At 54.7% G+C, this 11,604-nt stretch overlaps 1 protein-coding gene across 1 annotated transcript; it reads right to left on the minus strand.

The window, feature by feature from the left end:
- Positions 1-204: 204 nt before the first annotated feature.
- LOC146668147 (uncharacterized) lies at positions 205-11,137 on the minus strand. Its single transcript, XM_085408822.1, has 4 exons — positions 10,138-11,137; positions 5,741-5,810; positions 4,026-5,033; positions 205-3,939 (listed from the first exon to the last, which is right to left on the minus strand). Exons 1-4 carry the CDS (start codon positions 11,135-11,137, stop codon positions 270-272), a joined length of 5,748 nt encoding a protein of 1,915 aa, XP_085264948.1. The 3' UTR covers positions 205-269.
- Positions 11,138-11,604: the final 467 nt, after the last annotated feature.

Below are 11,604 nucleotides of genomic sequence, written 5' to 3' on the forward strand. Positions count from 1 at the left end.
CTTTATTACAACACACACTGATGCTACACTGTGCTTCGAGGGTCATCAACAGCATAACAGAACTCACCCATGGTTGCATTCATTCTATAAAACAACAACTGTAAGTACCTTTGAACCACAGTACAAACACAACATTCAGGATAACAGTTAAAAGTAGTGTAACCATAAACAACAAAACAAGAACATCCAAACAGCAGCACACGTCCCAAGGCATGATGGGAGAGAACTAGCCGCTCCCCCAACACGCCACACAGCCCCCACCTGAGTGGTTAGCTGTCCCCAGCAACCGGCATGTCCATAGCAAAGTCTCTGAGGTGTTGGGGAAGGCGACGGCTTCGTTGAGGACGTTCCGTGGGTCCCCCAGCTGCCTCCGAGGCCAGGTTGGGGGCCTGCAGTTGAAGCTGGGACCCTGACGTCTCCCTGGATGGACTCAAGGGCTGATAGGGTGCCAGGCGATCGCGATGGAGTATGACCACCCTGTTCCGTTTGACCAGCCGCACCCTGTAGACCACGTCGGACAGCCTCTCAAGAACAGTGCAGGGTCCAACCCACTGGCTCATCAGTTTGGGAGAAAGCCCTTTCTTCCTCTCCGGGCTGTAGACCCACACATGCTGACCGGGCGAAAGTCCTTCCCCCTTGCAGCGGGTATCATAAGCTCGCTTCTGCCGGGAACCTGCATCTCGGAGAGCCTGCCTGGTCAACTGATGCACCTCTCGGAGCCGGGCGAGGAGGTTGTGGAGGTAGTCCAACCCGGGGTCCCCGCACACTTCCGGCCCGGGGGGAGATCCAAACACCAAGTCCACTGGGGTACGAAGCTCATGACCGAACATCAAGGCCGCTGGAGTGCACTTAGTAGACTCCTGGACTGCAGAACGGTAGGCCATTAGGACCAGGGGAAGGTGTTGATCCCAGTCACGCTGCTGGTGGGAGGTCAGGATAGCAAGCTGGGTGGCCAGGGTGCGGTTGAAGCGTTCCACCAACCCATCGCTTTGGGGGTGCAGTGGCGTCGTCCGGGTCTTTCTGATACCCAGCCGCTGACAGACCTCCTTGAACACCGCAGCCTCAAAATTCCGGCCCTGGTCGCTGTGCAGTTCCTCTGGTACCCCGAACCGGCAGAACATCTCGTTGACCAGACGCTCAGCAGTGGTAACAGCACTCTGGTCAGGGACTGCATAGGCCTCAGGCCACTTAGTGAAGTAGTCCATGGCAACCAGGACGTAGCGGTTCCCCTGGTCAGTGGTGGGGAAGGGTCCCAGGATGTCCACACCAACCCGCTCCATGGGAGCCCCCACCTGATACTGCTGCAAGGGGGCATGAGAGCGTTGGGAAGGCCCTTTCTGAGCCGTGTAGGCATCACACCGATGGACATGGAGCTCTACGTCCTGGCGACACCCGGGCCAGTAGATCCGAGACCGGAGTCGCCGCAGAGTCTTGGTAACTCCAAAGTGTCCTGCCCCCGCTGCACCATGAACCAGCTGGAGCACCCTGGACCGCAACTGTTGAGGTACCACGAGCTGGAAGACCTCACGGTGACCCCCGGGAGCCTGCCAGCAGCGATAGAGGAGGCCGTTTCGGTTTGTGAGGTTGGCCCATTGGGAGTAGAGAGCCTTGGTCTCGAGGTCCAGTGCAGATACCTCTGGCCATGATGGTCTCTGACCGGCTCCAATCCAACACTGAACCTGGGAAAGGGCAGGGTCCTGGTTCTGGTTGTGTTGCAGCTGTTGGGGATCCATGGCCTCCAGACCCTCAGTATCCCCCGCGGCGGACTGGACCTGAAGACTGCTACAATGCCCACCTGGAACAGAGTCATTCTCAGGGCCGCCCTGTGGTGACGCGATCACTGAAGTCATGCCCTCCCGGTCCTCCAAGCGTTGGCAGTACCTGCACTGTTTTTCCTCACAAGGGCGTCGGGAGAGGGCATCTGCATTGGTGTGGAGACGTCCCGCCCGGTGACGGACTTCAAAGTGGTAATCTTGCAATGTCTCCAACCACCGGGCTAGCTGTCCCTCCGGTTCTTTAAAGCTGAGCAGCCAAGTGAGGGACGCATGGTCTGTGCGCAGGAGGAACTTCTTCCCGTAGAGGTAGGGTCTGAAATGGCGGAGACCCAGGATGATGGCCAGCAGCTCTCGACGGGTGACACAATAGTTCCTCACCGGTCTGCTGAGGGAATGGCTGTAGTAGGAGATGACCCGCTCCCCCTCAGGGCCTTCCTGCGACAGTACAGCCCCCACCCCTGTGTTGCTGGCATCGGTGTCCATGACAAAAGGGAGCTGCAGGTCTGGGTAGGCTAGCACCGGTGCCTCAACCAGTGCAGATCGGAGCCGATCAAATGCCACGGCACTGTCCTTACTCCAATGGAACTCCCGGCCCTTCTGTGTGAGCCAGTGCAGGGGGCTTGCAATGGTAGCAAAGTCCTTGACGAAACGCCGGTAGTATGATGCCAGGCCAAGGAAACTCCGCAACTCAGCAATGTTGCCCGGAATGGGCCAGTCTTTCACAGCGGCCACCTTTGCAGGGTCAGTGGAAACCCCTGCTCCGCTCACAACGTGACCCAAGAAGGTCGTCTCCTTTCGGAAGAGATGGCACTTTTTGGGGTGGAGGCGAAGGCCAGCCTGGCGGATAGCGTGGAAAACAGCAGTCAGGTTAGCCAAGGCTTTCTCGAAGTCTGTCGCGTGGATGAGGAGGTCATCCAGGTAGACCACACAGCGGTCGCGGGGGATGTCAGCCAGAACCCTCTCCATTAGGCGCTCGAATGTGGCTGGGGCATTGCAGAGGCCGAAGGGCATCACCTTAAACTGCCACAGTCCCTGGCCAATGGAGAAAGCAGTCTTTGGGCGGGCCTCTGGCGTCAGCTCCACCTGCCAGTAGCCACTGCGCAAATCGAGGGAACTGAACCAGCAGGACCCAGCAATGTCGTCGAGGGCATCGTCAATCCGGGGCAATGGGTAGGAGTCCTTGCGTGTGATGCTGTTGAGTAGACGATAGTCGACACAAAACCGCCAGGTACCATCCTTTTTCCGAACCAGTACAGCCGGGGCTGCCCAGGGGCTGTTTGAGGGTTCGATGATGCCCGCCTCTGCCATTTCCCTGATCTTCTGCTCTGCTGCGGCACGCTTGGCAAGGGGAAGGCGACGAGGGCGGAGGCGGATGGGCCGTGCAGCCCCAGTGTCAATGTCGTGTTGTACCAGGCTGGTTTGCATGCAGTCCTCATCCTTGGCTGCAAAGATGTCGGCAAACAAGTCGAGTATCTCTCGCAGCTGCCGTCGCTGATCAGTCTGGAGACCCTCGCAGCTCCTCTGGTATAGGTCCTCGACAGCTTGCTTGGTCTCTGCAGACAGTTGCGGTACTGCTGGTGAAGGGGAGGCCCCTTCCCCCGCCAGCGGCGACAGGTCCTCAGGCTTCCTGACGCTGGCTGAAAAGGTGGAGGCAGGCAGCGGGACTTCCATTGTGGTGTGGAGCTTCACAGCCTCCGTGCCCAGGTAAAGGATTGCTCGGGACACGTCCACTGTGGCCTCCCATTTGGCTAGCAGGTCCAGGCCAATGATGCATTGGTCCTGGATGCTGGCTAGCCAGAACTGGTGGTCCACGGTGCAGTTAGCAACAGTCACCGGGAGGGATCTTTCCCCCTTAACTTTGGCACGCTCCCCCGTGACTGTGGTGATGTGGAGCTGAGTAGGCTGCCAACCCTGCGGTATTGGGCCATCAGAACCAGGGAGGACTCCAGCCTGTACTAAGGAGAGCGTGGATCCAGTGTCTATCAGGGCTCTACAGGTGGTGCCGGCAAGGTCACAGTCCAGATACAGTCCCCGTGTCTGGCCGAGCCGGCCAACCCGCAAGTGTGATTCGGAGGACAGAGTGGTGGCAGGGGGCAGTTCCTCCGTTGTGCCACCCCGCCTTAGTTTAACGGCAGCTGGGGTGCCAGGCTTTGTGGGCTTGGTGCTGGACAGTAGCGTGCGATGTGGCCTGGTTCTCCGCACCGATGGCAGTTACCCCTGGATTGGCCTCCTGCTCGCCTATTCCCTCGCCGAGATCGCCAGGGTGGTGTGTTGGTGGTTTGGCGGTCCTCCTCCGCCTGGTCGCTCCTTTCGTAGTCCGTTTGGCGCACTTGGTGACTTATGCCAGGGCTGCGTGCACCTGGGCTGAGCACATGCTCCACTCTTTCGGCCTCAGTTAGAGCTGCCGCCAGGGTTTCTGGTGCATGCAGACGGATGTGCTCTTGTAGTCTTTTTGGCTGGAGACCCCAGACAAAAGCCTGGAGAGCAAGCTCTTCTTGTGCTGCAGCATCAAAAGCAGGGTACCCTCTACGTGCATAAAGACGTAGGTCAGCAGCATAGGCACCCAGACTCTCCTCTTGTCTCCGTGGGCGGTTAGCAAGTTTATCTCGGGCATCATCTGCATGTGTACGGAGGCCAAACCTGCTCTGCATTGCTCTGGCAACAGCAGGCCAACTTAAACGCTCTTCTGGCTGAAGATCTGTGAGGATCTGCAGGGCCCTGCCTTCCAAGGCGAGGGCAACTTGGACAGCTGTCTCCTCTGTTGACCAACCGTTTAGCTGAGCAGCCAGCTGTACCTGGATAAGGTAGGTCTCTGGAGGTGCCTCCCCATTATAGCGTGGCAGCTTCATGCTCCCCCGGACAGGAGCCCCTGATGGCAGCGGCGGCTGCACTTGGTCCTGGAGACAGTTGGCGTTGTCCCCCTCGGCTGCCAACAATGAGGGTGTGCTGCTCCCAGGCATCACCATGAGTGGAGGCTGGCTGGTCGCTCGTGGTCTTGGAGCCTGCAGCATGCCTTGGCGGCTCCGACAGCTCCCCAGTGGGCGGGGGTGTGAGGCTCCATCTGGTAAGCCCCACAGGTCTTCCCCTGGCTGGCTTGCTGCTGCCCGGGGATCTCCCCGCTTCTTCGATTGTGCTCCATTCACTGCTTCCAGGTGAGTGATAAGCTCCTCAATCTTCCTCAGCTCCTCTTCCTCTTTCAGCATAGTGGCCATGCTCTTGGAATCCCACTTCTGACACCAATGTGGCATGCAGAGGAAACTTTACAAAGAAGCTCACAGAGACAGATTGTTATTCAACCCCAAGCTGGTAGGGGGAGCTCTTTATTACAACACACACTGATTCTACACTGTGCTTCGAGGGTCATCAACAGCATAACAGAACTCACCCATGGTTGCATTCATTCTATAAAACAACAACTGTAAGTGCCTTTGAACCACAGTACAAACACAACATTCAGGATAACAGTTAAAAGTAGTGTAACCATAAACAACAAAACAAGAACATCCAAACAGCAGCACACGTCCCAAGGCATGATGGGAGAGAACTAGCCGCTCCCCCAACACGCCACAATATATATATATATGTGTATATATATATATATATATATCATAATAATCTGACAATACTATAATATTGGCCATATTATATTTACATTACCACAGTGAGATGACTTTAGTCTCATGAACAACATTAACTAATTGTTATTTACTAACTAATCTTAAATGACTGTTCAGCACAGAAATGAAGCCCAACAATCATGTTTTACAGTCTCGTGGTCTCAGCCTCAGATACTCAACTAATCAAAGTGATGTCATGACAAAAATAAATGACCAACAAAACATTTTTCTCCTTCATTTCTGTCAAACAATGCTGTATGTAACGCGTCTCGCGGTTAGTATCATGGTTGCTAGGCAACCTGAACAGCGCGACGAAGCATATACCGTCCCATTTCACAAGCCTCTCACTTCCGCACTTCTCGTACTAGTACGCACCGTGCGTAGTACGCGTAGTGCACGTTCTTCAAGCGTGCAGACCCTGAATTGGGACACAGCCAACATGTCCTGAAGTTCTCCAGAGGCCTGGTAACAAACTAATCATGTGATTCAGGTGTGTTGACCCAAGGTGAGATCTAAAACCTGCAGGGACACCGGCCCTTGTGGACTGAGATTGTTCTAGAGTCGCACCCCTGTTCTAGACTCTGGTCAGTTCTCTGACACTGGTACCCTCATCTGTACAAAACCCCTTTTTCACTTCTTCAAGTGTGACTAATAAGCTATACAACACCGAAATGATAATCAGGCAATAAAAATAAAATTTGTTCCACTCTTCTTCGGGCTTTGTTGAGATTCACCGTAGCAATCTGTATCACCTTCAGGGATCGTTCCTGCCAGCAGTGTCTCACCAATTACTGGATTGTTTTTTTCACCCACAGGCAATATTGCAGAGATGGATTGTCCCCCTTCTGCGGCAATAATTTCTTTGTTGTTTGCAGCAGTTCTCTTTAAGCTTTTAATATGTTTTTACTTCGTTTTGACCTCTGTAACCGGCCATAACAGTAGCGATAGCGCTTACTTATTTAGTCACCCTTTTTTGACTGTTCTGTAGAGTGATGTTTAGCCTTTTAACTTGTTCCATGTCAATGTTGACAAGTATGTCATGAAATCCTTTAAAGAAAAATGCTTAGCCTTCTAGCTAATTTCTTCTGTAAATGACATTGCTCATGCAGATTTCACACTGCTGTGTGTACACACATATGATAAATACCAGTTTTCTTTTACACTGCTTGTATTTGAACGGAGAGCACTTTAGAGCTCTTTCAACATGTAGTTTGATAAATGAAGCTCATGGTTTGTAATTCTTGAGTTCAGGTTTCTAATTTGGAATTAAACCATCACTTTTATACCATGTTTGCTTGTTTCTGTATTGCTGTACACCCACACCCAAGCAAAGTTTCAAAAAGTGTATTTTTTTTCCCTTCAGATATAATTTAAAACTAAAAAGCCATATGGCTGAATCTGATGAACATGGTCTGTTAAGTTTGAGGTTGAAGGTTGATAGAGTTTATGTGAGAACAGTTTTTCTTTTTTTGAGTTTGAATAGTATGTTTTTTGTATACTATTCATCCTAGTGCAATGAGAATTCTTAAGACCTGCACAAAAGTAAATGTCAAATCTATGTGTTTTTTCTATGTGTATTGTTGGCAACTGGGGTATTTTATATTTACTCATAAATTCAATCTTTTAGTTTTTCCCTTAGATTATAAAAAATAAAAAATCTAGATGACTGCAGCAGGAGTTCCCAAGACCCCCTTCTGCTGACTGTCCCAGCAGCTTTGTCAACAAATATGGGTTAGAAATTTATCACAATGTCTGCCCTCACTGTGAGGAACCGCCTGCAGGAAGTTTTCAGATTTAAAGAACGAGCTCTTCTCCCTGAGTTCAAAGTAGTTGGTACTGTGAAACATGACTCTATTGGGAGTTGTTAAGGCTTTGAATTAGTTTCTGTCAGTATGGCATTTAAATTGTATGCCCCCATCTCTCCCTTGCTTGCTTTTGCTCTGTCTTTCAAATTCTTGCTCTTCCTCTCTTCCTCATCTTCTTTCTAAATGCATCTTTCCTGATGTGTAAGTCCCGCCATGTTCTTAGCTTGGTTTCCCTCCTATCTCAGCAGGATGTCATGATAAAATAAAGGCTACAGGCTTAGCCTGTGAATGTCTAACCTTGTAAAGAACACCATATGTGATCAGTTCCCATGTTAAAGTGGTCTTGCTGAACTTGTGAACTATGTATATGTGTGAATGTGAGTGTGGCTTGAAGGCACAGTGCCCTGAGGGGGTCACAGTAAAACCACTCAGCAGAGGGATAAATAACCTCCATCTTCGGTCATTACCCCTTTGTTGTCTTTCACTACCTGTCACGGTCTGCAGAGACAGGCCGTGCGGTGGTGTGTGTGATGGACCCAGGTGCATACACAAGTTAGTAGACGGGAGTGGACTTAACAGAAAGCGAGCCTTTATTATGGCTGAAGACAAAGTGCACAAACAAAGCAGGGATGGCGTGACTAGACTATAACTAAACTGGGAAAACTAATACTGCGACAAACTAAGAAAACTCAGACTATGATGATCACTGCAAGGACTGACCGTGAAAACATGGAGGTGAGAACACAGACGACGCGACACAGACTGTACGAAACACAGAGACTAAATACACATGAGGGATGATCAGGGGAAGTGGATGCACACGGGGAACACAGGTGACACTGATAATCATAACAAGACACGGCAGGAGTGAACGTAACACTGATGGGAGATGGGCAAAGTAAAGCAGGAAGTACACAGAGGTGCACACAGGGGGTAAGAGTCACGAAGGGAAAACACATAAGGAACAACGTAACAGATCAACCCAGGAAGCATGGCCTAAATAAAGAACAAAATACAAAAATACACGAAAACTAAGAATACTGGGCCCACATGGCCCAGGACCATGACACCACCCCCCCCTAAAGGGCTGGCTCCCGACAGCCCAAACCCGAGAAACAAAACACAAGCGAAACAGAAAACACCCCACCCAGGGTGGGAGGCGGGGGACCAGGACGGAGGGAACAAAACGAACCAAAAACAAGGAGCACGAGAACAAAACTGAGTCCACAAATACACAAAAGAGTCCAGAACAGGAAGGCGAATGTCCAAAGAGGCCCGAAGGCCAACCCGAGAGGCGACAACACAAAAGTCCAGTCCAACCGTTCCGGAGGCCGGCCACAGGAAAGGTGGCCACGGTGACAGAACAGATCCGGAGGCCGACCGCGCGGAAGGCAGCGGCGGCGAAGGCGGAGCAGTTCAGGGGGCCGGCCGCGCGGAAGGCAGCGGCGGCGGCGAAGCAGTTCAGGGGGCCGGCAGTGCGCAAGGCAGCGGCGGCGGCGAAGCAGTTCAGGGGGCCGGCAGTGCGCAAGGCAGCGGCGGCGGCGAAGCAGTTCAGGGGGCCGGCAGTGCGCAAGGCAGCAGCGGCGGCTCTCCAGTGTCAGGCGTACTGGCCGAGGCCCGGTGGGCACGGGACCAGTCGAGGCGGGACCAGTCAAGGCGGGACCAGGCGAAGCACAGGCTGAGGCTGCAGCAGACGAAGACTCTGAGGCTGCAGCAGACGAAGACTCTGAGGCTGCAGCAGACGAAGACTCTGAGGCTGCAGCAGACGAAGACTCTGAGGCTGCAGCAGACGAAGACTCTGAGGCTGCAGCAGACGAAGACTCTGAGGCTGAAGCCGGAGCCGGACCAGGCGAGGATGACGGCTCTGAGGCTGCAGCTGACGAAGCAGAGGCCGGAGCTGCAGCAGACGAAGCACAGGCCGGAGCTGCAGCAGACGAAGCACAGGCCGGAGCTGCAGCAGACGAAGCACAGGCTGGACCAGGCGTAGCAGAAGGTGGCTGGATGGGCTCCTCGGGCCCTCCAGCTGATGTGGCATGGTGCTGGACGGGCTCCTCGGGCCCTCCAGCAGACGAGGCGTGAGGCCGGACGGGCTCCTCGGGCCCTCCAGCTGAGACAGGAGGCTGAACGGGCCCCTCGGACCCTCCAGCGGAGACAGAAGGCTGAACGGGCCCCTCGGACCCTCCAGCTGACGTGGCATGAGGCTGGTGCGGTTCTCCAGAACCCCCAGCTGACGAGGAAGGTTGCTGAACGGGCCCCTCGGACCCTCCAGCGGAGACAGGAGGCTGAACGGGCCCCTCGGACCCTCCAGCGGAGACAGAAGGCTGAACGGGCCCCTCGGACCCTCCAGCTGACGAGGTAGGTGGCGGCGTGGGAGCCGCGGAGTCCTGGATGAGCTCATCCGAGCTCCCAGCAGGAGCTGATGCAGAGCCAGAGAGATTTGAGACCCCTGGCTGAATGTTAAGCTGACCAGCGGACCGTACTGCTATCGGGGACTGGGCTACAGGAGCTACTGGGGCCTGCGCTACAGGCGGCACTGGAGCTACTGGGCCTGCACTACAGGCGGCACTGGAGCTACTGGGGCCTGCGCTACAGGCGGCACTGGAGCTACTGGGGCCTGCGCTACAGGCGGCACTGGAGCTACTGGGGCCTGCGCTACAGGCGGCACTGGAGCTACTGGGGCCTGCGCTACAGGTGGCACTGGAGCTACTGGGGCCTGCGCTACAGGCGGCACTGGAGACTGAACTGAGGGTGGCTGCGAGGGAGCTAACTGAACTGAGGGTGGCTGCGAGGGAGCTAACTGAACTGAGGGTGGCTGCGAGGGAGCTAACTGAACTGAGGGTGGCTGCGAGGGAGCTAACTGAACTGAGGGTGGCTGCGAGGGAGCTAACTGAGCTGTGAAGGGCTGCGAGGGAGCTAACTGAGTTGTGAGAGGCTGCAGACCCTGGCGGCTCCGAGGGCCCCCGAGAGCCAGGCATGTTCCCCGAAAGATGTGCTGACAATCGGGGGTAGGCCACGGCTTTCCCCGGAGCTCCTCCTCTACGTGGGTGCAAGCTGCTTGCTGCTGCTCACAGAGACCGGGCTCCATGATTTCCTTAGTAGGTCTTTCTAAACAACTAAACACTGTACTGTCAGTCTCCGAACACGATTCAGTCATAGTGTCCGGCCCCGGCAAATCAATGCTCATCTCACTCTGCTTCATAGAGGGGACGTGAGGCACGAAAACGCAGTCACTCACCGGAGTTAATGCGGTGCCACGGCGGCGCCGGCGCCGCCCCCTTCTGGTAGCTGGCGCGATGGGCGCTGATGGCACCAATGCAGGGGGTGATGTAGCGGCGATCTCCCGGTCGTCCGCCCACATCCTTGCCAGAAATGAGGCAGGCGAAGTAAAGTCTAAGCGGATTGGAGACGGCGAGCGGCTGGTAGGCTGTGCAGCAGGTGAGAGGTCCTGCTCCGAGATGAGCCAGGGCTTCCACCGGAGCTCGTCCTCCCGATAAGCCCGTAACACCTGCTGCCGCTCTTCCTCGCCAAAGTCCATGGCCTCCGTCGTCTCCGTGCGCCACGCCGTGCGGCCAGACCGCGGTGAAGACGCGGAAGCCGACGGGGCGCGAGCGGAAGGTGTGTCGGTGGCGAGCCTCACCGTTCCAACTGCAACTGCTTCTGGCTCGCGAAGCAGCGGGGAAACGGGACAACAGCAGGGCTCTGGCGGCATAGCCTGCACACTAGGCAGCCGTGGCTGCGGACGGAGTTGGAGAGCGGTGACGAGAAGGTCGGTGATCAGCGGGTGTAGTGCCTCCCATAGCCAGGGAAACACAGACACGCATACTTCCACTTGGCGGGCCAACTCCTCCCGTTCCTCCTCTCCGGAGCACCGCAGCCATCTACCACATAGCGACTCCACCGTCTGGAGGATCTCCCTCTCTTGTGTCGCTGGGTCCGACATGGTCGCGTCGTACTGTCACGGTCTGCAGAGACAGGCCGTGCGGTGGTGTGTGTGATGGACCCAGGTGCATACACAAGTTAGTAGACGGGAGTGGACTTAACAGAAAGCGAGCCTTTATTATGGCTGAAGACAAAGTGCACAAACAAAGCAGGGATGGCGTGACTAGACTATAACTAAACTGGGAAAACTAATACTGCGACAAACTAAGAAAACTCAGACTATGATGATCACTGCAAGGACTGACCGTGAAAACATGGAGGTGAGAACACAGACGACGCGACACAGACTGTACGAAACACAGAGACTAAATACACATGAGGGATGATCAGGGGAAGTGGATGCACACGGGAAACACAGGTGACACTGATAATCATAACAAGACACGGCAGGAGTGAACGTAACACTGATGGGAGATGGGCAAAGTAAAGCAGGAAGTACACAGAGGTGCACACAGGGGGTAAGAGTCA

Source organism: Rhamphochromis longiceps, linkage group LG6 (assembly GCF_057381845.1).
Source record: "Rhamphochromis longiceps isolate RC_006_pf linkage group LG6, R_longiceps_female_GT1.1, whole genome shotgun sequence".
In the NCBI taxonomy this organism is placed as follows: Eukaryota; Metazoa; Chordata; class Actinopteri; order Cichliformes; family Cichlidae; genus Rhamphochromis; species Rhamphochromis longiceps.